Genomic DNA, 27,762 nt, shown 5'->3' with positions numbered 1-27,762 from the left:
CAGAGTCATTATTGAAAAATAGTTACTTAAAAGAAGAAAACACTGTGTTTCATATATGAATGTACTGAGATAGTTTTGGCTTTAATGGAGTGGTAAGATCTGCTGGATTTCCCAGATAAATGATTGTAGAGTCAGGAATTTACTTGACACTATTCATAAAAATTTTCCTCAAAAGAGAACTAAAAAAGAAGTGATTCTTCCTCCTTAATCAGACTTGCTTACTTCACCTTCTTTCATTTGCTCAATGAGCTGTAGGTTATTCTTTTTTTTTTTTTTAATCATCCTTATCTGGAGGAAAAAGAATAGATTGTTATAGGAGTCAGTGAATATGCAGAATGCAGCACAAAGCTTTTCTGTGCATTGTTGAAATTCGTACATTTTCTGATTTTTGGTGACACATTATAATTTTTGTTGCTGAGAGACTGTTCTTGTATTTCATATACTTTTTTTTTCAGAAATTCTTGGTAAATTGCCTTTATTTTGTAATGTGAAACCAACAGTAAAGAACAGACAGTTTCATTATGTACTTCTAGTGAGTATTTAGTACCTTCATTAGAGTCATGGGACTCTCTTCCAAAGGGCAGAAACAGGTCCTCATTTTGTACAATGAGTAAATAAGTGTTTGTTGCTGAATTATTAATAATCTGGTCCTCAAGGGTATTCTGTTGTTTTATTCAGAATGAGGGGGAAAATCCTTAAATAAGCCATTTAACTGGTATCTATAATTGTTAATCATCATTAATAATTTATAAAAACTGGCATTTGTTTCCTCATGTATATTTTCTATCTACTTAATTTTTCTTCCAGATTTCAGAAAAATATAAGGAAGAAATATTTTATAGCATTTACAAATATAGGCTACTTACCTAACAAAAATGTGTTTGCATAGGTGATACAGGCACTTTGTAAATTACACATTTGTTTAGACTTATACTGCTTATATAGTAGTTCCTGGATTTATACCTTTTTCTTGTCTCTTTTTTTGGGTTACTTGGGTCAGTGTTACCTGTTTCAGGTTCTGTGCTCTTTGAGGGCAAGAATTGTATCTTGTTTAACTTTGAGGTTGGGATTTCCGAATTGTTCTTTGATACAAGTGTCTCTTGTGACGTAGTCAAAAGAGGATTTGTATCCTAGCTATACAATGAGCATGTTCTCCCAGATCCATACTATTTCAAGAAAACTTTGCCATCTCCCTTGCCTTCTGATTAGTTCTACAAAAGGATCTACTTCCCAAACAGTTCAATTAAGTGAAAACTGATTAAGAATGTTAGATTAAGGCATTAGCTTTATTAGAGTTGTATCATGGTTATGTTGGAAAGAACTTTTAGTTTTATTGCCAGAAAACCTGGTGTTAAGTCCAGTTTTGACACTTTTACTAGCTGTGTGACCATAGGTGAGTCATTTTAAATTCTCAAAGCCTCAGTTTTTCCCCTATAAAATGGAAATAAAACTTATACTACCTACCACAAAAACTTTTTATGAAGAAAGCACCTTGTAAACCTTAAACCACTATATATAGGATTGTGTCATCATCATTATAATCATTTTAAGCACTTGTTAAGTACCAGAACTTCTATTAGGCCCTCAGGATACACAGTTGAAAAATTCTGGGGAACTCTTAAGTGGGGTTTAAGATGTATACCCTAATAACAGACATTATAACAAGTACATAGGAAAGGTTGAAGAGGGGTGGCAGATCCAGGGAAAGAGCATCTCTGAGGAAGAGCATCCCTTTTCTACTTGGGGGAATTAAGGAAGACTTCCTGGAACATGTACCAGCTGACTTGGGCCTTATAGGAAGAAAAGAATTTTGACAATCACAATCATGGAAGGAATCTGTTCCAAGAATAGGGGTTAACCTGTGTAAGTGCATACCTGGACAAGATTAGAGAACAATTTGCAGTCGAATTTGGATGAAAGAGTGCACAGAGAGAAGGACTGTGAAACAGGGCTAGAAGGATATGTTGGAGGTAGTTTGTGGCGGGACTAGAATGCTAGCCTAAGAACTTAGTATTTTATGTTCATCGAAGGTTTTTGAGCCAGGTAATGCAGCTTCATGATATCTGTGCATTGGGAAGATTGCTTTGGTAGCTATGTAAAAGGTAGCTGAGAAAGGGGAAAACAAGTAGAACTATTCAGGAACTATTATATTAGTCTAATGTGAAATATTAAGTGCCAGAACTACAGTTATATAGTACTTTAAGGCTTACAAACTGTTGTTTTTGGTTTTTGTTTTTTTTTTTTTGTAACAACAGCCCTCTGAGGAAAGGTGATAGAAATGCTTATTATCCTCATTTTCCAGGTGAAGGAACAATCTTTGAGAGAACAAATAATTTTAAACCACCATTGAAGTGGTTCAGTTTGGATTTGACTTGAGCTCTCCTGACTTCGAAGTCCAGTACTTCTTCCATAAGGAACTGTCGTTTAAAAGGTGTGTGAATAGAAAAGAGGAAAAGGTCCAAGTGATATTATATAGAATAACTTAATGAATAGACCGTATCACTGAGATTCACAAATCAGTGTCTTGGAGTTTGAAGAGGCCTCAGAAGCCATCTCTTCTGACCTGTGCCCTTTATAACATCCCCAGCAAGTGGAGATCTCTCCATTTCTTGAAGAACTCTAGTGAGGTACATTTCTATTCAGAAATCTTCAGTGGCTCCTTATTGCCTAACTGATAAAAGTTCAATTCTTTTTCAGAATTGAAGGCTGTATCTAGTCCATTGCAATCCTGCCTTTCCAGCTTTATACAGTTATCCCTTCCATGTCCAACTTTCCCAGTCATGGTTTTGATATATTGTGGGTTGGCATAAAAAATTAAATGGGATTTTTTTGAGAGTTTTGTGGAAGCTGCAGAAGACACACGAAGGTCAGCAGATGAGAGAAAATTTTAGAAACTCAGAAATGTATAAAATAGAATATTGAATAATATCAACATATTTTATGTTTTAATACCATAATAATTCAGACTTCTTCTCTGGTATGAAGGGAGGGCCAAAAAATTTTATGTTGATTTTCCAGATCGTGGGGTGCCACCCTCCTAACCCCCTTGATGTGGAAGGGATCACTGTATATATTGTAACGCTTCACGTGCTTTATGCTCTGAATTGGATTATTCTTTGCTTCTCTAAAAGTGGTCATCTGGTATAGCCCCTCATTTTGCAGATGGTGAAACTGACTTGGAGAAACTAAAGGCCTTGCCCAAGATAGCAACTGGCAGAGCTGGGATCTGAACCCAGGCCCTCCAACTCCAGCTCTTAACACTTTTTTCTCCTGTACCACACTGGCTACCTCCCACCACCTTTTCACCATTTAATTCTTAGCAGTCTTTTAAAGCTAATCTTGGGTTAGTAGGATTTAGAGTTGGGAAGGGACCTTGAAGATTATTTGGTCCGGACCTGTCATATTACAAATGAAGGTGACTAAGGGTGTAGTTGGGCCTTTGAAGAGAAAGGAGTTTTAGAAACGCCTCGGTGGAGATTGTCATAGATGAGATAATGAGTAAAGAATTGCCTTTCAGCTAAGAGGGCCCAGCTGAGGTTATATTGTATGAATCTATGCTTTGTACATTCTTTTCCTTTTATGTTTTCAATTGCCTGACTACCCTATTGAAATGATGGATGCCTTCCCCATTGCCTACTCCCTATTCTTGAAACTTAAAGAACTTACCTTTGCTACCATTTCAGTTTTCTTACCTGGCTATTGCAAGGGAAGCACACAGTCTTCTAACAGCAGGCACCGGTTTAACCTTTCATTCTTCTCTACTACAGTTTCCTCGTCTTCCCCAGAATTTTCTTGCACCTGTTTTCCTCTCCACACAAAGGACATGCAAATCTTGTATGGGAACAGATTTATCTTCATATTTCCCCAGACTTATTTAAGAAAATCAGTCGTTTAAAGCTGCCATTTCAATTTACTTGAGGAAATGAAAGTGTTTTCATTTTTTAAAGAATCTTCAAAATTAAAAAAAGAAAAACTGTTGTCAGAATCTCACTTTGTAAAGCATGATTTCACATAACCCAACCCTAAGATTTAACATCTACAGTCTACTCACTAATTCTTGATAGTAATTTTGAATTAAGAACAGTTTCTGTTCTTTTGCACTGCAACTCAATTAAAATCAGCCTTGTCTTTTATTTGACACTTAGAATTTTATTAGATTTTGTCACAAATTGCATTTTTCCTGTGTTCTGTTTTTGTATGTGAGCTTTATGTTTCTGCTTCTTCATTCTGTTCTCTAAAATCTTCAGTGAAGAGATAAGGATATTGTTAAAGGCACCAGACAGGTATGTCATTTTATTAGTTCAGCTATGGAGGAGGCAGCTGTGTCTTAGTTTCAATGATTTTTTTTTTTTTACAATTTATTTATTTTTAGTTTTCAACATTCATTTCCATAAACTTTTGAGTTTTAAATTTTCTCCTCTTCTTTCTCCTCCCTCCTCCCCAAGATAGGGTGTACTGATATGAGCTCTCCTTATATATTCATATTAAGCATATTTCCACATTAGTCATGATGTGTAGAATTAGAACTAATGGGAGGAACCACGAGAAAGAAGAAATAAAACAACAAAAGAAAAGGAGAGCAAATAGTATGCTTTCATCTGCATTCAGACTCCATGGTTCTTTTTCTGGATGTGGATACCATTTTCTGTCATGAGTCTTTTGGAGTTGTCTTAGACCCTTGCATTGCTGAGAAGAGCTAAGTCTATCAAATTAAATCATCACACAATGAGGCTGTTACTGGGTACAGTGTTCTTCTGGTTCTGCTCATTTCATTCAACATTAGTTCATATAAGTCTTTCCAGGTTTTTTCGAAGTCTGCCTATTCATCATTTCTTATAGCACAATAGTATTCCGTTACATTCATATACACAGCTTGTTCAGCCATTCCCCAGTTGCTGGGCATCTCCTCAGTTTCCAATTCTTTGCCATCACGCAAAAAGCTGCTATAAATATTTTTGTACATGTGTGTCCTTTTCCCGTTTTTATGATCTCTTGGGCTACAGACCTGGAAGTGATATTGCTGGATCAAAGGGTATGCACAGTTTTATAGCCCTTTGGGCGTAGTTCCAAATTGCTCTCCATAATGGCTGGATCAGTTCACAACTTTGGTTTTAGTGATTCTTAATGTTTCTGCCTGTGAATTACTTGAAATTAATTTATTTTGTACCCATTTGGATAATGATCTACCTAGATTTTTTCAGTTCTATGTATTTTTCTGTTTCATGAAATTATGAATGTAGTACTGTATTATATACATAGATTTAATTTTAAAATTTTAATGGTTCTTTTGTTTTTATGTCACCTACATTTCCTGTATATCTTTTCTATCTCTCCCAAAGAGCTATACCTAATAACAAAGAATAAAAGGGGGTAGAGGGGAGAACAATTAAGCAAAACTAACTGGGGCGTCAGCCAAGTCTGACATTATAGCCATATTCCCCTTCTTCTGCAAAGATGGAAGGGAAGTACATCTTCATATATCTTCTTTGGGGCCACACTTGATCATAATATTTCATGGCATTGTTTCTGTTGTTGTTGTTGTTGTTTTCTGTTTCCATCATTGTGGTTGCTGTATAAGTTGTTTTCCTGATTCTTCTTAACTTCACTTTGCATTAGTTCATATAGGTCTTCCTATACTTTTGTAGTTATGAAAATTTCACTTCTGAACACATAACAAAATTACATGGGAAGAATTAGGATAAATGTATAGCATTTGTTCTTAGAGCTTTTCTATAATAAAGTTAAAATTGAGTGTCATATGTTTAAGGATCAGCCTGTAGAGTCAGTCAGTTAACAAAATTCATTAAACACTTACTATGTACCTTGCATGCCTTGTGCTAAATGCTGGGGATACAAAGAAAGGCAAAAACATGGTTCCTACCCTCATAGAGTGGTCACGTTCTAATGGGGAAGACAACATGCAATAACTACATATAGGATGTATCTAGTGTAAATGAAAGGTAATCCTAGCGATGCTAATAGTTAACTAGTAGTTGAAGAATTTTGGAGACGTGGCAAATCAGGAATGCACATTTCTGGCCCAGTTCTCCATAACACATGAACAATTTAATTAAATTTACTTGGAAGTTAAATTAATTTGCATCATAAAATGCTTAATAATAATTAACAACGTCTTTATACATCCATAATTAAGTTGACACCGTATTTCAAAGGACCTCTGATGGAAAAGTTGAGAAGATAGCTATTTGGATAATTTTTAAGTTCTTTAAAATTCTAAAAGGTTTTTTTTGTGTAATAGTAAAACTTCCTACACAATGCAGATCAGCTGTTCCACAATGTATAATCTTAGAGAATTGTTTGGGACACTGAGGAGTTAAGTGACTTGCCCAGAGTCTTAGAGTTAGTGGTTACATTTGCACCCACATCTTTCTGACTCAGAAGCTAGCTTTCTAACCACTACATCCTGCTGCCTTTAGTGAAAGAATGCCTAATTATTATTGCTGACATTATAACATCTATCTAAAAGAAACCCAAATATAAGCCTGATGTTTTTTAAAGCAAACTGTAAATATTCTATTGGATGGTAAGATGGGAATAAAGGAAAGAACTTATGTAATTCTGAATAAACTTGAAGGTCTCTCCCAGGTGTTCTAGTGAAGGTGAGAAACTGAAAAGAATCCTGTGGGAGAGAAAAAGGCACTGAGTTACTGGTTAACTTCCTTGTGCCTCAGTTTTCCTATCTTTAATGTAGATCTAAAAGCTCTATCTGACATGGGTCTTTGCAGCATTGAATTGGTTGGTATTATTGAAGGTACTTCATGGTTTCTCAGAGGCAGTTCAGTCTAATTTCCTCTGCTTAGTTTTGACCTCAACTTTAGATGGATAGGTTCCTCATTGCCCTTGGTATGAGAACACCCTCTCCTTTATTTGTTTTTTACTGGGAGTGGTTTTATTTAACTTCCCTAGCTTTATTTATGGTTTCCTGTATAATGAGATGGACTTTGACATAGTTCAATGAATGTAATTCAGTTCTTCCAGGCGTATGTCAATTTCTCAGTTATTCAGGTAGGATGACACAAGAATGTTTGCCAGTGGTTTAGCACTTGTAGAAGATCTAAAAAGGGCAGGTTTCCTTATATCCTCTTCCCCTTTCTGCCATTTTATCACCATCATTTTGGAAACACAGAAGATAGTATCAGTGAAAAAAAATTTGCCCCCATCCTGGGTTGCTGTGGCCAAGAAATATTTTTAATAAACATTAAGGAGGGGAAGGAGGCAGCTTGATGGCTCAGTGGCTAGAGTGCTGGGCCTGAGGTCGGAAAGACTTGAGTTCAAATTCAGCCTCAGACACTTGCTAGCTGTATGACCCTGGGCAAGTCACTTAACCCCGTTTGCCTTAATCCACTGGAGAAGGAAATGGCAAACCACTCTGGTGTCTTTGCCAAGAAAACCCCATGGACAGTATGGTCCATGAGGGTCACAAAGCGTTGGACAGAACTGAACAACAAGGAGGACAAAGTAATTTCAATGACTGCCAACATGGAACTTGAGTCTTCTTATAGGAGACCCTTAACAGTTTTCCTATAGTTTGTTATTTCTGTAGTAATAGTGATAGATTCCTGCTGATCCATCTGCAGTATGCATTTATGAGATGTTAGGCCAGGGTTGAGGGCAAACTGTGGCCGAAGACAGTGACCACACACCTCACGTTGCATTTGTATTTTCTTAAGTTTGTTTAATTGTAAATGTGGTACCTCATTTGTGTGGATGATTTATTACTGTTTTATTAATCTTGGTTTTCTTCTTAGGATGATTTTTAATCGATTGTACAGAAAATAAACTCTTGTAGAAATAGAGCCAATGCCTTTTTCGTATACATTTGGTATAGCTCACTAGACCATGTTGAGTACTTAGAATTAAAGTACAACAGCAATAATGAAAATAAAATATTTGTTGTAATGTAGGAGGATGCTGAAGTTAAGGTATCTCTTTTCTCACCCTTTGTCACTATAAACACTCCTCCTTAAGAGGATAAAGGCACCTGAGGAGTGCAAATGAAATGGTCCTTTTCAGGCAAGAGCCATGTGGAGGTTGCATTAGAAAATTTAAAAGAAAAAAAAAAGATTTCAACTCAGCAAATGTTCCCTTTGTCAAAAGAACACTTAAAGAGATTGACATTTTACTGTACCACTCTGCAAATGTCAGGGTCTAGAAAACTGTATTTCACAATTCCTTTTATAAGCAAATGCTTCTTCCTGCTTATTTCTATAGATTTGGCACTGCCTAATGGCAACCCACATTGTTAACCTGGTATAAAGATGGCCAGATTCTGTCAGTTTCACATTTTGTATGACTCAACCACCATCATGGAAATAAGCAATTATCTTAGCCAGCTGACTAGCCTTTGTGGAGTGGGATAGGAGCAGAGCATTGAAAAACATGTAACTTAGGGTCAGAATTTTCCGTATTATCATTTTTTTTTAAACTTGCAATTTCTATAACCCTCTCCTAACATAATCTCACAACACTTAACCATGAATGTTTTGAGAACTGTTGATTGAGGTGGTTTGGATTTTTCTCCCATCATAGGATATTTTAAAAATTGTCATTTTGTCTAAGTGAGGTAGCATGTTGTTTTGTTTTCCTTATATAGTAAAGGTTTGTTTTTAGTACGTGTTCTTTAGTTATCTCAACATGTGATCAGTTGCTTGCTTTTGATTCAAGTATTAAAATAATATGGGCAGCTAGGCAGTGTAGTGGATAGTGGGCCAAAGTCCAGAACTCAGCAAGACCTGAGTTCAAATTCTGATTAAGAAACTTAATAGCTGCGTGACCCTGGGCAGATCTCTTCATTGTGCCTCAGATTCTTCATCTGTAAAATGCAGATAATAATAGTATTTACCTCACAGTATTATTGTAATCACAAGATCAAATGTGGTAGTAGATAAAAAGCACTTTGCAAACCTTACAGTGCAATGTAAATGTTAGCTATTATTAGTATTAACATTTATTCTCAAGAGGAGATGCTTTTCCTAAAGTTTTCTAAATAGATATGTTTCCTACATGCCTTCACATTGTTAAGCCACATCATTCTTGTGTAATCAAAGTGAAGAAAGAACTAGAAGATTGTGCTACTTGGCATCTCAAGTGTCATTATTACTTAGTGTAAATGTGTAAGTGGGTGCTGATAGAAATTCCATGTTGCAAAATTCCAGAAGTGGCATGGTTCATAAACTTGTTACATTACTGAAATTAAATTATTTGGTCAGGTTGTAATTGTTGTTTAATAATTACTTTTACCCAAAAATGACCCAGAAATTCTTGGCATAGTCTTTCCATAGTCTCTTCATTAATTAAAGAACCCTAAGTTACAGTTTTTATATTTGCTAAATTTTCATTGATTTTAAAAGTTGCAATAACATTTCTGAATGCTGGAAAGCTTTCTTTTCCTTCTATGCTTTGCATTTATAATCATCTTTCCCCACGTGTGACATTTCCTGTAGTAAAACGCTAAGACAAAAAGTCAATTTTCTGAAAGCAAAGCTGTCTGATGTTTAATGTATATTGCTTTAAACTGAAAGATTTCTGCACGCAGGATTTTTAAGTGTTTGTGTATTTAAAAATGTTGATTATGGATAGGCAAGCTCTGTAAAGTTTATTCTGCTTAGGGGATTGTGCTGATGATCAAACAGAATATAGTCTGCTGCACATTAAGATGCAGATCATAGAAATTCATTTGCATATAGTGAACAAATAAATGCCAGATAATGGAACTTAAGAAAATTCCCCAAAGATTCAGGAGTAAAAAAATGCTATTATGGGAAGGAGGAAAGTTGTTTTTTGGAAATCTCAGGGTTTGAAGATAGGTTAAAAAGTGATGGATTTTTAAAAATATAGTATGAATTATTCCTCTGTTTTGGTTTCCCTATTTAAAAAGAAAAGAAACAATACCTGCTCCAACTTAACTTTAAAATAGGCTGTTAAAATAAATGAGGAAATAAATAAGAAATTGCTTCATCAACTTCAGGAATTTTAAATGACTGTCTGAAATTAATACTATAATTTTTTTGTTTCATTTAAAGTAGTAACTAGATTTATTTCCGGAGTTAAACACATGGATTCCTGGCATCCTACCTCTTCTTTTTGGTAATTCCAGCCCTTTAATGTTTGTGATGAAGAATTCACTGCACCTCGATTCAGATATATTGTGAAGAAAATTTCTTGTGTCCATATTCCAAGAATGTTCCATAGATCTGTGATTTCATTGATGTGTTCCATGCCTGCTCATTCTATGGCATCCTCACTGTGGCCTTCCATAAGTTTGCCACCTGATTTACTGGGGGTCTACCTTTTATTTTCCCAGGATGCTGAGCACATCACTGCAACACTTTGGTTGCCTGTCAGTTGTCTCTCACAACCGCTCTTGCCATGTGACCAGCCCATTATTTTTTTTTTTTGTTCGTCTGCACTTGTTTGTTTTCTTTTCTGCATTTAAAAAAAGTTTTATTATTCCTGCTCCAACTTTTGCCTTGTAACAAATGCATATAATCCAGTAAAACACACCACCATATTTCCATATCTAAGAGTATGATATTGACCATATTATACTCTACATCTCTAGCCTATATCCCTCTATCAGAAGGTAGGAGGGATGTTTGGTTATCAGTCTTTTAAAGTCACTGTTGTTTACTACTTTGATCAGAGTTCTGAAATCTTTCAAAGCTCTTTTCCTTTTTATTACCATTGTTGTCATTGCATAAATTTTTCTCTTGATTCCACCCATTCCACTTTGCATCTGTTCATGCAGATTTCCCATGTTTCCTCAGAATCTATCATTTGTCACTCCTTATAGTACAGCAATTTTCCTTTACATTCGTATGTCATATTTTATTCAGCCATTTTCTAGTTGATAGACATAACTATTTTGTCTCCTTGTCTTTGATAGCACAAAAAGTTTAGCTATGTTCTTTAACAGAACATTTATTATGTTCGTATTATTTATTCTTTTATATGTTTATTCTTGTACATTTCAGTCCTTTCTCTCTGTCCTTAATTTCCTTAGGATATGTATCTAATAGTAGTATTGCTATCATTTAAAACTGTTTTCCACAATAGTTCAATCAGTTTGTGACCCTACTGTCACCGCAGTAGTGTACCTGTTCTCCCATATCCTCTGCAACAATTGCTGTTTTCCTCTTCTGTCATCTTTGCCAATCTGATAGATGTGAGGTCAAGCCTCAAAGTTGTTTGAGTTTAAATTTTTCTAATTATTAATGATTTCGAACATTTTTATGTGGTTAACAGTTTGAATTTCTTCATTTGAGAACTCTCTATTCACAACCTTTGGCGGCTTATCTAGCAAGCAAGCAAACAAGTGTTTAATTAAATTTTATCTGTGTGCTTTGTTTTTATGTTATGAACACTTACAGATTACTCCTACCACATGAGAGGTCTCATAACAAAGTAAAATTAATAATACAATGACTTCGTCTGAGAGTGAAAGCAACATGGCATACTGTAATACCTTTGCTATGTATTTTAAAAAATCAACAGAAATTATTTTCTCTCCCCCAGACCTTCTACTTTATTGAAAAAAAAGAGAAAAGCAAATTTCTTGTAACAAATCTGCATACTCAAGCAAAACAAATTTCTTCAGTGGCTATACACAGAAATACATATGCTTTATTTTGTACCCTAAACCTTTCTATAAGAGATAGCATATTTCGTAATTGGTCCTCTGGAATCATGAATGGTCATTTGTATTGGTCATAGTTCTTATAGGTTTCAAAGTTGTTTGTTTTTTTATAGTGTTGCTGTTGTATACATTGTCTTCCTGGTTCTGCTCATTTCATTCTTCATCAGTATATCAAAGTCTTCAAAATTGTTTATTTTTATAATATTGATATTATAGGATGAATTGTTCTTCGAACTTCACTCTGTATTAGTTTATGTAAGTCATCTATTCCATTATTTCTTTTTTTGTTTTGTTTTGTTTTTAAGCAATTGGAGTTAAGTGACTTGCCCAGGGTCACACAGCTAGTAAGTGTCAAGTGTTTGGTCTGAGGCCGGATTTGAACTCAGGTCCTCCTGACTTCAGGGCTGGTGCTGTATCCACTGTCCATTATTTCTTACAACACAATAGTATGCCACTGAGAAGAATGAAAAGTCTGAGAGACATAGTTTCTGGGTAATTAAAAATAAATTTATTAATTAGGCTACTAGATAATAAATTGAGGCCAGTGGTTCTCTAGGAAATCAAAGACCTCGCATGGAGGCCACTTAAAGGTTTAAATATCATTGGGAAAAGGGTTGTCCCTGATGGGTGAAAAACAAGTCTGATTGGTTAACCATTAATGAGAGAATGAATATTATAATAAGAGATGGACTTAGCCTAAAAAGGAACTGTTCAGCCCTCTCCCAGCATTCTGCCTCCAGCAATCTATACAAAGGAATCCATCTCTACCCAGTCTTACATGAGTTGGACAGTGGATAAAGTAGGAATTCCACCTAGATAAGATGGTCTGGGTGGGGTGAATTCTTTGAGCAAGATCAGAAATGTCCCTATCCGAGCAAAAAAAGAGAGGATCTTTGGGTTCCTTATGTAAAATTGATTATTAATATTATAAGAAAATAATCATTTTTCTCACTATCACATTCATATACCACAACTCATTCAACCACTCCTTAATTGTTGGATAACCTCTTAGTTTCTCATTTTTTGTCACCCCAAAAGGAGCTGTTATAAATATTGTTGTACATAAAGGACCTTTTCCTGCTAAGCAGTGGTATGGCTGGGTCAAAAAGCATGTACTTTTTAGTAACTTTCTGTATATATAGTAGGTCCAAATTGCTTTCTAGAATGGTTTTGCACACTCACAGATCTGTCAGTGTATTTGTTTTTCCAGAGCCCCTGCAACATTGATTTTCTTTTTTTTTTTTTTTGGTCATCTTTGCCATTCTGATATTTTTGAGGTAGAAACTCAGAATTGCATTAATTTGCATTTCTCTTATTAGTAGTGATTTGGAGCATATTTTCATTTGGCTATAGATAACCTGGATGTCTTCCCTTAAGAACTGCCCGATCCTTAGGTCATTTATCAATTGGGGAATTACTCTTTTTCTTATATAAATTAATATAGATTTATATTAAATTTTTCTTTTAAATTTATTCTGCTTATAAATTTATAAACCAGAAATTTATACAAGCATTCGTTAATGCTTACTACATTCTAGGCACTGTGCTAAGTACTGGGGACACCAATGGTAAAACAAAAAACAGTCCTTACCCTGAAGGAGCTTACATTTTGTTGGAGGAAGACAACACAAAAAGGAGCTAAAAGTATGGGTGTGGGGCAGGGGAAGAACCGACATGGGAACTTGGTAATGAAGTACTATGAGTCAGAAGCATAGGTGGCCTGGACCCATCTCCAAAGTAGAGACTCCTATGTGGGCATGCTGGAGCTAACTTTTACTGACTGGTGAGCTGGTGGTTATATTTTCATTCCAAGTAAAGTATTTATACCTCAGAAATTGGCATAGGCTGCAAATCAGAGCTTGATTTATTGTTTTGTTGGTTGTCTGGACTTAACAAAGTATTAAAGAAAATGTTAGTAATTCAAATTCAATTTAAAAGTGTGTCCTGTGTACATTTTCCTTTTTCTAGAGAGTCGTTTGTTAAACTTTTACCAGCACACATCTACCTCTGAGTAATTCACCAATGGGAGGAGGTAGGAGAGGCAGACGTTCAAGGGCAAGAAGGCCCCAAGTGCTGAGGGAATTACAGGATTAAAGGGAAACTTAGGCATGATGGCCAAGTCCTGAGAGTCAGAATTAGCTGGGAGAGCAGTCTTATGTACTGTGGAAGTATGATGGTTCTTGTTCTTTTATACTTGTGCCAGTTCTTTATATACTTGGATATTAGACCTTCATTAGAGAAGATTTAATAGTTGAAAAATGCTAATTTTAGAGATGTTTGGGGTTGATCCTGTAATTTCATTGGTACTAGGGAACTCCTGGTAAAGGAACACCGCAACTACCATTGGAAGTCAAGGACAGCCCTACAGCTGTTTCTTGGAGCCCACAGCCACTATGTGTCAGAGGCAGGACCTGAATTCAGCCACATCTTCCTGTCTCTGAGGCCTTAGGGGGTGTATAGTGAATGTATTTTAAGTCTTCAGTCATGACCATATCTATAATGCTCTTGAGTGTACGCCAGTCATTGCCACCTGATGCCATCTCTGGTTTTTCTAAAGGACCACACTTTTACATTCTAGAGTATTAGTTCTCTAACTTTTCTTTAAACTCCTTTAAAGAACATACACAATGTATCCCCAACTACCTTATAACTCTTGCTGTGCAATTGTTCCAAATGTTCACCTTGTCTTGTAGTTTTTAAAAGTGATACTCCCTTGTTGGTAACCCTTCCTTCTCCTCCCCCCGCCCCCAATATTGTCATGCTTTAATATTGTAGAATTGACAGGACTAATGTGTCTTTTTTTCTTTTAGGGTAAAAAAAAGTCATCTTTTGTCTTTGTCACCTTGATTTCCAAATATATTCTTCTCAGTGAGCCATTCCTTTTAGCAAACAGTAAGGTGGAAAAAGGTGTAGGTCGTGGAGATGTGGAGTCCAGCAAAAGTAACCCATTGATCTTTCTTTCTTACTAGGAATTTTGAATTGGGTGAAGCTGATAGATAACTTTGATGGAGAATATGATTACGTAACAAATGAGGGGACAGTTTTCACCTTCAAGACAAATCTTCATTCTCCTAATTATCGGCTAATCAATATCGACTTCAAGGATCCAGATGAATCCAAGTGGAAAGTGCTTGTTCCTGAGCATGAAAAGGACGTACTTGGTAAGAACACTTACTTCTCAAACAATATCCTTTATTTTTGTTGAAGTCATATCAACATTTATTACTTCATCATTTACTGCCCTAACAATTTACAATGGTAAACATTTTTTTCAACTTCTAAACAATGATTGGGAGGAGAGTAGGAAGATTGTAGGAGGAAGTTGGAGAGAGAGAAGAATAAATTGTAAAATTAACTGCACGTGATTTTAGGCAGAGGAAAATGTGCCAAAACCCAGCTTTATTTCTGAAGGTACAAATAAAGGATGAATAAATGAAAATAATAGAACTTGATAAAATCGGCATCTTTCATCCCTGAATTTATCAGTATTGTCAAGAGAGGTCAACTTACATCTGTATCATATTGCTTTTGAAAACATGAAATTAAAACCAAAAAGCAGTTAATATATTTTTGGAAAAGTAATAAATCAAATGAATTTTATTTCAGTTGTTAAAAAGATGACATGATTATGTAACACTATAAAAGCTATAAATATATGAATTTTAAAAGATTATTGCCTTTTCTCTAATTGACTAGGTATTCATTGGCAAATTGTAGTCACTAATGTATTTAAAAAACATTTTAGTTTCAGAGGACCTAAACTTACAACATTTTCAAATCTTAGTTTAAACTTAAGCTATATTTTTTAACATTACTTATTGTTAAAGAATGTATGTTTGTATTTTCGGTAATGAGAAAGAGGTTAAGTTATCTTAAATTTTACATGAGGCCATTGAAAATCCTCTTTACATTAAATTTGTTTATTTTCTTGATATAATAATTGTTCTATGTAAGGAATTTTAAAAAGTGCAAATAAGTGCCATTTTCCATTTCTTCAACATTATTCTGAAAATTATGAGATTCTTTTTAAAAAATTCAAAGTGCAGAAGTTACTCATTTTGTTTTAGGTTTTTAACACAAAAAGAATTTAGATCATCAGACCACTAAACTACAAATAATAATGAATGTCTTTTTTTCTTCAAAGCCTCACATTGTCACTTGTTTTGCCTCTTTAAACTGATGAGAACAGATAGTTTTACTTTTTTTTGGCTAATGTTTAAGTGAACAGACTTACAGGTAATTTTAATCATTTATTACATTTTACAGGGATTAATAATTAAAGATAAATACCTATCCTTTACCTTAGCCTTTATTGGCCTGAGAAGGTATTTCCTTTTGATTATATCCAAGATTCTTCCTTGCAAATTGCTGAGTCTTTATTTGACTAAATATTAAAAAATATAGGTTTTGTAGGGGATAGACACAGATTATTTTATGCATGTTTGTAAGATTATAAATACTTATCTTGTGGTCTCCCTTAGCATCTCTTTTAACATATGAAAGTTTTTGGCTGCGGCCTTACTTGAGTGCATAAAGGAAGATTGTCATTTTCATTAGTAAACTAGTAAGGAGCACTATGCCAGATCAAGATAATTACCTTAATAACTTTTTTCCTGATGCAAGCATTTTTAAAAATGTATATTCCCAAGTTCTAAGTACTATTTTTATTTATGATTCTTTATCATCAAAACTATAGTGAATCCATATCTGAAATTCTGAAGGTGCTTTTGATCACCTTAACAGAAGAAAAGTAGGAGTAGGAAAATTTGCTTGATTATAGGAATCAGTTGATTTTTTTTTTTAATAACTACTGAAAAGATTAAAGTACTTCAGTTTAAAAAAATGAAGACTGAGGAGATTTCCTCACTAAATTAAGGAATATTAGAACTCAGGGAAAAAGATAAATGTTAGACAATTATAGTAAGTTAAAAAGTTATGGAACCTCTCTATTTATGAGGAAGCTGAGACTGACAGAGGTTAAGTGACTTGCTGAGGGTCACACAGCTGGTACACGTCTGAGATTGGGGTTGAACTCCAGGTCCAGTGCTCTACCCAATGTCCCACCTAATTGCTAGAGTTCACAAATGAGCCTAGTGAGAATAGAGGACCATCATCAAAGCAACTCAGAAGGTCAAGAGTATCATCAGAGAGTCAGACTGGGCCAAAATTTAAAATAGTTTTAAATGGAGTGGAATTTTCTATCTATTTCAGTTCTTAGATATGTAATTATTATAGAAATGAAAATAATTTCTCTTGAAGAGATGGTAACAGGTTTTTTTTTTAGCATTACCAGCTATTCTCAAGACTGCTTCTCATATAACCTAATTGTATTCCTGTACAATTTCACTTCAGATCTTTGTAGACTGTAATACAATGCTTATTTGAATTATGTGACCTTTACCAAAAGAGAGAACTGGCTTTAAAAAATCATTATTCAAACACACACACACACACACACACAACCTTTTCTCAATTATTTTATCTATTCATCGACTACTTTTGCCCCTGTATAAACACTCATTGCTTCATGAAATTATGAGGAAAAGATACCATTTTTAAAATATTGCATCTTGCATATAAACTGCATTGTTCATTGGACTATTTCACAGTCATTCAAATTTTTACCATTAATGATTGGGGCTAAGTTTGATTTACTTAAATTTTGGTCATCTTAATGATAAGCTGTGGAGGCTATTGATATGGAGCAGCAGATGCAAGAAATGTCATAGTTGATATCATGAAAGTGAGCTTATGGAAAAACAGAAAAAATAATATTGGAAAACTTGGTTCAAGAGTAAGAAACAAACTATAAGAGCTTATAGACTAAAAATCTTACACCTCTCTAATATAAACAGTATCTTTAAAATGAGAAAGTTGGAAGAGCGGTCAGATAACAGACATTGAACAACATCATAAAAATGAAATTGGCAGTATCCTAACTGAGAAAACAACAGATTGCCTGTGCAGGAGGCCTTTCCAAAATGATTGTCTTTATAGTCAGGCAGTAGAATAGCCATGGTAGAGCAAAGACCAAAGTAAATACCAAATTGAAAGAAAAGATAAAAATGAGAAAGCTATAGCAAGCAATTGAGGCAACTTTATACTGACCTGTTTAAATACTCTTTTGATGGTAAAAACTGGGAAACAGATAAGAAGAACAGAAATCACATTTCCAAAGTAAGTTAAGTTGCCTTAATAGGGAGACCAAAATAGTTTAGAAACTGCCTCAGCCAGATCTCTTTGCCAAAGAGAAAGATAGCAACTCAAGGCAATGCTGGTTTAGAATATGAACTCTTCTGTAAAATTTTCTGGATGAAGATGGTGTAAAATATGGAGGACCACCTTGTAATAGTGAAGAAACATGAGACTGCTGAAAACTAGATTCTCCCAGGCATTTAAGAATAAAACTTTGATTTTTATAGAAAACTATTTTCTCCATAGGTAACATTTGGACTCTACCAACATAGTCTTGGATATATTTAAATGACAATAAAGAAATCAAAGTTGGAAACAAAACAAATAGCCTCTGGTCTAAATCAAATACATACAAAGGAGTCCTAGGTACTCTTGACAGTTGAGAGATGTCATCTCTAGAAATCTTAAGGAGAAGAAGATTACCAAATGCTAAGGAAAAATCATGGATTTTCTTGTTACAAAATACAGTCAAATTGAGAGAAAATCAGTAGCTGTTAATCCATATATGCTTACTTTTTTCATCTCTACAAAACTTTTATTAGAATGACCCTTATATAATAAGAGCCTGAGACATGAAAGGAAGACAGGAAAGCTTTCACAAACAATCTTCTATGGCTGATCACTTTTCCAGTCACCCATAATTGATTGAAGGACATAAAGAATGCAAGATCCTACTGTGTTTACGGTTTTTTTAAACAATAAAATAATTTTGATTTGGTAGAACAAAATTCCACTTCCCTCAAGTTATCTTCCTTGAATGTGTCAAAACCATACAAGATTTCTTGAAAGAAGTAGTAAAATAACTTCATTTAGTCACCCTCTGGCTATTCATGCCAAGTAAGGCAATAAACAGAGAATTATGGGGCAACTGAGTGGCACAGTAGATAGAGCACCGGCCCTGGAGTCAGGAGGATGTAAGTTCAAATCCAGCGTCAGACACTTAATAACTAGTTGTGTGACCCTGGGCAAGTCACTTAACCCCAGTTGCCACACCAAAAAAAGAAAAGAAAAATTATTATTTTGGGGCTGCTAGATGGCACAATGGATAGAGCACTGGCCCTGGAGTCAGGAGGACCTGAGTTCGAATCCAGCCTCAGATACGTGACACTTACTAGCTGTGTGACTCTGGGCAAATCACTTAACCCCATTGCCTAGGGGCCCCCCTCCCCCCCAAAAAAACCAATTATGATTATCAAAAGTGTCATGTTGTCAAATGAAGGCGCATTCCCTATATATGATGAGATCTTCCAGATACTTCTGTTGACAGATGACATTATGATGATCACATCAAACCTTAGATCATTGCAGAGCTTCTTAAATGACATCTATGATAACTCAAAATTGTATGGCCCACACTTGAAAAAACAAGCAAATGAAGAGAGCCCCTCATCCAGATTATGATGTGCAATTGTAGAGACTATTGAACCAGTCCATCAATGCATATATCTTTGATGGACTCTAGAAATGAAGAGTGAATTGGCTTCATCCTTGAATTAGAATAATTTGTGCTGGACTGTACATTATTTATAATGACCCCCAAATTTCTTCTTGAAACAAAGACTCAGCTTTTTATAACATTAGTATTTTTAATAGGATTGTGGATTAGAGAGATGGTTGACTAGTATAGAAGGTGAACTGATCATGGAATAAGAGTGAGAGTGAGCTTGTAGACAATTTGTGTGCTCCACAATGTTGAGATGTAGAGGGAGGCCTGGGGTATATTGGCAAGACTCTCTGGAGTATTTATGGGAAGACAGTGACAAGATTTGCACAGGTTATGAAATCATGAATGTTTTACAATTTGCATTGTTGGAAAGAGAACCCAAATTAGCAAGATCAGATATTAAGTAATTTAATTGTAATTTATTATAATAAAATATCTAGCATTTATATAGTGCTTTTATCTAATTTTACCTTCATAGTAAGAGGTATGTGCTAGTGTAATGAGTTGCCCTCAGAGCCGGAAGACCTGAATTCAAGTGTCCCACTCCCTTTTCTCCCCATATACTGTCTGTGCTTCCTGGGCTAGTCACTTAATCTCTCAATGCCCCAGGAAACTCTCTAAGACAGTTGCAGAAAAGTTGCCAACTTTCATTGGCAGGGTGGGGTTTCCTTATGTAGGAGTTCCCCATATGAGGAAATCATGAATCTAATCCCAATCCCCTTCCCAATATTAACAGACTCATTAATATAGTGTATCAAATAATTCCCAGTCCCACCTCCCTACCTCTCAACTCTATGTTGAATTCTGAGGAATAGATATTAAACAGATACTATTCAAACAACTAGCCCAAAGTAAATAACAGTTATCACAGATGAGATTGTCAGTCCCTATTGAAACTTGTTCCTTTACTCTATCTCTAAGTGTGGATCCCAGAGAATTTCCTCTGTAGCTCTCTTGAGTCATATCTGTGAATGAAGAAGATTCTTCCTCATTTGACCCCAAACCTCAACTGATTGCAATCATTTTCTTCACCCTTTGCTTAGGCTTCTCTGTAGTCTCATCCGGGTCTGTTTCCTTCTGACCTGTTATGTTATATTTTGTTTACTTGGAATTTGTTTCCTAGATAGTTAAGATTTTTTTTACCTTTAATAAAATTATAGGTCTTTATGTTATAAATGAAGAAACTGAGGCCAGGAAGTTGAGTGATTTTACCCAAGGTCACAATGTTAAGAGAAGCAGGATTTGAAACTAAGTTCCCTGACTTCAAATCCAGTGCTATTTCCTGGTACCTACCCATCAGTGAACCAACCTTTCCTTCTTAACCAAAGATTTAAGTTCTGAACCTCTTCTTGCTAGCAGCTATGTGACCTCAGTATTGATTGCCATCTATTGGAGAAACATAGAATTGCATTTTAGAAGGGAATTGTATCTGCCTACTTCCCTAGAGTCTCTTTTATGACCCGATCACTCACAGAATCACAAAATTTCAGAGGAAGAAAGCTTTTTAAATAAATAAATAAATAGATAAAAGAAAAGAAAAGAAAAAAGGGTGGCTAGGCGGCACCATGTGTAAAGCACTGCATCTGGAGTAAGGAGGACCTGAGTTCAAATCCAACCTCAGACACTTGACACTTCCTAGATGTGTGACCCTGAGCAAGTCACCTAACTCCGACTGCCTCACCAAAAAAAAAAAAAAAAAGGAAAGAAAGAAAACTTTTTTTTTCCTTGCATCAAGCTTAAATTTGTTCTGTTCTATGGGGCCATCTAGAACAAGTTAAATCTTTCTTCTGCATCATAGCCTTTCAAGTACTTGAAGACAACTATTACATCCCCCTGTAAGCCTTTTTTTTCCTCCAGACTCTTACAGTTGATCCCCATATGGCATGACACTGTCCTAGGTGCCATCCCTTTGGATGTTCTATTTATTAATGTCCATCTTTAACTTTGGTACCCAGAACTGAACTCAATAGCCCATTTGTGGTTAGACCAGAGCTGAGTATGGAAGGACTATCCCCTTTTTATTCTGGGAATCCGTACCTCCCTTTAATATATCTCAAGAGTTTGATAGAATTTTTGGCTGCCATACCTAATAGTTGACTCATATTAAACTTGGTATCCAATTAAGTCCCCTGGGCTTTTTCAGACTAATTGCTGCTAACCATGCTTGCCTTAACTTTTACTTGTGGATTTTTTGAATGCAGATTTAAGACTTTAGCTTTATTCCTATTCAATTCAGTCTTATTAGATTCAGCTCAATTTTTTAGCCTGCTTTTGGGGCAAGCTGTTAAGTCATTGTGTGATTGACTTGTCATAGATTAAGTTGGAAAAAATATTTTATGTGAGTTGACTTAGGGACAAGAATGTCACAAAATTAAAAATTATGAATATTAATCGAAAATGGTGTCCTAAGGGGCAGCTAGGTGGTGCAGTGGATAGAGCACCAGCCCTGAAGTCAGGAGGGCCTGAGTTCAAATCTGGCCTCAGACTAAACACTTGACACTTACTAGCTGTGTGACCTTGGGCAAGTCACTTAACCCCAATTGCCTTAAAAAAAAAAAAAGAAAGAGAAAAGAAAAGAAAATGGTGTCCTAAGAGGTAAAGAAAATAGAATCTGATTGTCAGTGATTAATGAAACCATTATAGCATTCATAGTCATTTCTGTAATTAAGCTCTATTTATTCCGTAGATCCTTGCTGTAAATATGAATGACAATTCAGATATGAATTTTAGCTTAAAGATCATGTTTTAAACAGTGTTATATTGAATCCTTTTTTATATGCTTCTGGTAAAGTTAAATGAGTTTTTAATTATATAGGCTTTTGTATTGAATGTTTGGAGGTTTTTACTTTCTTTTTAGTCATATATTTCTGTAGAACATCATTTCTTAAACATGAAGAAGTCATGATATCTAGAGATGTTAAAAATAAGGGATGCTGTAGATTTCCTCAAGCATCCAGGAATGTCATTGACTTCTATATAATAAAGTGGCATTATCCAATTATAGTTGTGGAAAAGGGGCAAGTCACTTAATTTTCCTGACTTTATATCTTCTTCATTTGTAAAATGGAGATAAGTATTATTCCACTGATAGTGAGGATCATTTGAGATAATATTTGTAAAGTACTTTGTTAGTTAAGTGATACATCAATGTGAACCATCAACGAAATGCGACTAAAAAATAGCCCAATCTGTTTTGATGATTTAGAGTGATTCACAAGTCAGCTGAGCCAATGATGCTCAGTTTTACAGGCCTGCTCCTTTTACCTCGTGCAGGAGAGGACTTGAGGCTTAAGAAGGCACCTGGGGACGGGAGCACAGAGAAGCCAAGGATGCAGCCAGAGTGGTCTTCAGGTTACAGCAGGATAAGGAAGTGGGATTTCATGATGATCTTGTGGGGAAGCTGTTCCTCAATTTTCACTGGGGCTAAGAGCTAACCCTGAGCTGCTCTATCAGAGCCACAAACCAATCCCTAGTGGTATGACCACCCTATGTACTAGTGTAGTCTATGACAGCCTCTGGAATAGCCACAAAACATCAGTAAAAATAGGGATTTATGGGGAGGATTAATGTTTTTACCATATGAATCTTGATTGATTTCCTTCTCTCTGATTTCACGGATAGAGAGGTGCTGATTTTGGAGGTTGTGTGGGATTATTCTAGGCATGGATTGTTTTAGAAAAGGGAAGGTGTCCCTATAGGAGTAGGAGGCATGCATAGAGTGGTCAGCTGAACCTTTCCTAGCCTATCTAGGTAATAATAAACTTTTGCAGAAATGGTGAATTTTTTGTGAACCCATTTCATGAGAAAGAATCATAGTATCATAGAGCTGGTAGCAACCTCATAGGCCATCTACTCCAACCCCCTCATTTTATAGATTGGGAAAACTCAAATCCATTAAGGGTAAGTGACTTGCCCAAGGTCACTTAAGTAGTAAGTGTCAGAGTGAGAATTTGAACCCATATCCTCTGACTAGAGAGCAGTTGTTCTTTCATTATACAGTCCTGTCCTTGTTTTTAAAGGATGAGACTTGAAGTACTCATGAATTTAAACACAAGTACCATTGACTTCATTATATGTCATTAGCTGTGAAGTAGATTTTAAATTTTTCTTTAAAGATTGAAAGGAAACCACAAAGGATAGACATAAAAAGAATTCTTATTAATGAGTATCCAAAGTAGCTTGTTTTCCTATCCTTATGTCTTGTACCATACTCTTACTACCTGCCTTTGATTTCATCTAGCTTTTATGATCTTCTGAGTCCTGATGAAATAGCACTGATGATGATTCTTTGACAGAAATATTTTATCTGAAGAAATATCCATATTCATTGCATATTATAAAAATTTCTCTTATTTCTACTGTGACATTCAGAGACCAAAATTGAAGTAATCAAGAGGAAAGAACTTAAAACAACTTTTATCAAAGTTTACTTGGTTTTCACTTCTTTGAAAAAAAAATTTTTTTTTAATTGAAGCAGTTGAAAAAGTGTCTTTGGATGAGATTCAAGTTTTGAACATGTTTAGATAATGAGAACAGATTGCCCAGCTGAGAATTACTTTGGGATATGAAAAATCCTGAAAGTTCATACCTGGTAAAAGTAGACTATAAATAACTCAAAAGAGGTTAATTTTTGGATGCATCGTGATAATCAGAAGGTTTTCCAGGTAGTCCCCACGCTGGTCTGATATTCATGATGAGATGATATTTTTGCTAACATAAATGTGCTTTAAAAAAAAGACATGACTTTATTGCCACTTCAGAAGTATTACGCAATTTATCCCATCAAATCTGGTTAAGTCTTTTGTTTTTCTGTATGTGATGACATTATCTTACTTCTGCCTTCCTCCTAGATGTCTTCATATGTATTCCTACTTTTAATGTATAATGTCCAAAGTTGAGTTCTTTATCATTTTCCCTACCCCCAAACTAGCTTTTCAACTTCCCTAGCTTGGATGGCAACACCATCATTAGCTAGATTAGAAATTTTGGTCTCATCTTGGACGCATTTTACCCTTTAGATCCACTCTTGCCACCAAGTACTGTGAGTTTTCTGACTTACAACATTCTTTCTTATATCTTCCTTTCTGTATTCCTCCCACCCTGGACTAGTTCATTTGTTCCTTAGGATCTGAATGACTCGTTACAGCTACCTTATTCTGCCTTTTTGCTAAGAGTCTCTTACCTATCCGTCTCCCCATTCCCACTGTCCCACCCCCACCCCCCATCTGCCAAATGAAGCTTATTAAAATTTGTCTTTGAATCCCTAGTGCCCAATATAGGGTATATAGTATGTTATTTTTTTTTCTTTTCTTTTTTTTTCCCAGGGGTGGGGGGTGGGGTGAATCTGTTGTTTCATTAGTATAGGGAATTAATTCCAGACGAGAAAAAAATTCCTCTATGAATGTGAATCTGTACTCGCTCTCTAACTTACTGTCTTAGAGAGTTGGCTGGGGCATTGAGAGGTTAAGTGACTTACCCAGGGACAACAGTCTCTATCTCTATCAGAGACCAGGTCTTTTTGACTCTCGGCTTACTATCCACTGAGCCATGCTGCCTATTTTATGCATGTATATTGAATTGAGTGTTTGGGTTGTATTTTTTAACTAGTGAAAAAGAATAAAATTACGTACTAAGTAATTATGGCTTATTGTTTTCAGCCTTTTCTAATTTTTTGGAATTTCTTTCTCCTTTTCATCTTTTCAGAATGGGTAGCTTGTGTCAGGTCCAACTTTTTGGTGTTGTCCTACCTCCATGATGTAAAAAACATCCTACAGCTGCATGATCTTGCCACCGGTTCACTCCTCAAGACATTTCCACTAGAGGTCGGCAGCATCGTGGGATATAGTGGCCAAAAGAAAGACACTGAAATCTTCTATCAGTTTACTTCCTTCTTATCTCCAGGTGAGCGTATTAGTCTGTCTGTTTTTCCCCTCACATTTGCTGAGGAACTGTTTAGGTCTCTCTTAATAGAGGAAATTAGAATTCAGTGACATATACTTGCATTTTAAAAAATTAATTTATTTATTTTTGGTTTTCAACATGTAAGATTTTGAGTTATAAATTTTACCCCCTTCCCTTCCTCCCCCCTTCCCTTCCTCCCCCCCTCCCCAAGATGGCATGCATTCTGATATAGGCTATACATGTATGATCATGGTAAAGATATTTCCACATTAGTCATGTTGTATACTTGGCATTTTTTAAAATAATGGGCTCTAGATAAAAGTAAATTATAATAACAGAATTAGAATTCACAATGAAGGAAAATATAAAAGGATAATGGCCTTTTATTTTTATTGTTAGCCTTTCATTTTAAGCTCCTATTTCTTTGGAGATAGAAAAACTTTCCTAGACCTATATGGAGATTTTAATGGACAGACATGCTTTGAGATAATAATAAGTGTGTGTCTGTGTGTGTGTGTACATACAAGGGCATTCAATATGGAGTTAAAAGACCTTGAGTTCACATTTTAACTCGGCTACTTGGTCTCTGCCGTCTCTGTATCATGATTTTATGATCCTGTGTGTGTGTGTGTGTGTGTGTGTGTGTGCGTGCGCGCGTGCACCCCTAGGTCTGGGATTTCATTGAAGTTGGGAACTCCTAGTTGGAAATTTCCTCCATTGATGCACATCAATAACTCAGTTTTAACTGGAGCAAGTTGATCCAGTCAGACAGTTTTTCCTTGGAGATCTTTGAAAGATTCGTCAATAAACTGACATAGACAAGACCCTTCTGAAGAAAGAAGCAGGGAGAAACTAGCTTGTGATGGAATGGTATGTGTATGGGGGAAAGGAGAAAGGTGAAGAAAGTATAGTGACCTTCCTGAGAGAGCCACCAGACACACCTGGGACAGCAGGAACACCACTGGCTCTTGAGTCCAGAAGACTTGGGTTCATATTCCACTTCCGATGCTGATAGCTCTGCAACCTTAGGCAAGCAGGCCATTTGCTTTCCTGGGTCTCACTTCCTCATCTGTAAAATGAGGAGCTTCTGAAGCCCCTTCATTTATTAGGTCTATGATGCCAACATCCTGCAAACTTGTTATGATTTATAGTCTTAAGAGATTTGACTGAGGTGCTAAGAGGTTGGCCCCCAGTCACATAGTTAGTATGTATCAGGCAGGATTGAACTGAAGTCTTCCTGACTCCAAGACCTGGTGGAAAACCCTGTTGGTTAATTTTTTAAAAAATAAACCACAACCTGGAATGAGATTAATGTTTCTAAGAAAAAGCATGTAATTAACTCTTTTTTTTTTTGGAGAGGTTTGGGGGAGAGCTCAAGTAAGTCAATGCTTTTACTGTTCCATCTTGGCTCCGCCTCCTCTTATAATGTTATTGTGATAATTATTATTGTATAAATTATTCTTTTGGTTGTGCTCACTTCATTCTGTATCAGTTCATACAAGTCTTCTTCATACAGTTTCTCTGCAACCTTTCTGAATCTCAGTTTTAGCACTCTTATAGTTCTTTTCAACTCTGGTGCAATTTTCATACAATATATATTAGAGTTACTTATATTTGAGTTTATCCCCCATTAGACTTTTTTTTTTTCAGCCAAAGACAAGGTTTATTAGAACATCCGTCATATTGGGCAGACTCTACTGGAGTCTGAACATTAGTGAGCTATTGGCTAGATTATAAGAATCCAAGCCCTATATTTTTTTGATGTGTCCTTTTGTTCCAGTTAAATTAAATTTTATATAGTCTTCATGATTGACAATTTTACATAATTTGGAATAGTACCTCTCTCTCCTGGTTCTGGGCAGCATGAAGTTATCAGATGTTATCGAATTCATCCTAAGGAGACCAAGTCTTCCTAGCATATCAGTTTTATAGCAATACTTTAGTTTCTGGAAAATGAAGTAAAATCTTGTGGGATAAGTAAGTAGGTGTAAAGCTAGTGTACAATGCAACATGAGATTTAATCAGATGACTGATGCCCAGGCTGCTCTGTTTTCTGTGGCTGTGTTTTCTTTCTGCCTGTGACTGAATAAGCAGTTCAGTTAGAATCTTCAATCTTGTGGGAGGTTTTTGAAATTTAAAAAATGGCCGAAGTTATTGAAATGACAAGAATGATCTAGAGGGACTGATTGTACAATAGAAAAGCCCAGAGCATTTTCCTTTCTGGAATCCTTTCAGAGCAACTGCAAAGATCAAAGACCAGGGCCTGAAGCTGCCAGGTACACTGAGTCAAAGAACCCCAGTGCTACCTCAAGTTGCTTATATAGAGAAGATTATAATGAATTAGAAGAGGTGAGCATATTCTTCCCCCGACTTCATGACCCCTGCAGTAGGTAGTTGGTAGTGGCAAAAGTGTACTCAAACTTAAACCCCAAAGGGAAATTTTTCTTTTGCAAAATCTCAAGACTTTTCCTTTTTCTTTATCTTTACCACTATTTACGCGCCACACACACACACACACACACACACACACACACACACACACACACACACACACACACACACACAC

The 27,762-nt window shown here is 35.7% G+C and overlaps 1 protein-coding gene across 1 annotated transcript in view; it reads left to right on the top strand.

Moving 5' to 3' along the window:
- Positions 1–27,762, top strand: part of PREP (prolyl endopeptidase) — a 157,654-nt gene that overhangs the window by 56,878 nt on the left and 73,014 nt on the right. The window contains exons 8-9 of the mRNA XM_027855254.1: positions 14,626–14,817; positions 24,999–25,196. Of these exons, the coding sequence (XP_027711055.1) occupies positions 14,626–14,817; positions 24,999–25,196 (390 nt within the window). The remainder of the gene's footprint in view (positions 1–14,625; positions 14,818–24,998; positions 25,197–27,762) is intronic.

The sequence above is a fragment of the Vombatus ursinus genome, unplaced genomic scaffold (genome assembly GCF_900497805.2).
Source record: "Vombatus ursinus unplaced genomic scaffold, bare-nosed wombat genome assembly UNPS02000582.1, whole genome shotgun sequence".
Classification (NCBI taxonomy): domain Eukaryota; kingdom Metazoa; phylum Chordata; class Mammalia; order Diprotodontia; family Vombatidae; genus Vombatus; species Vombatus ursinus.
This window is presented reverse-complemented; position numbering and strand designations above follow the sequence as displayed.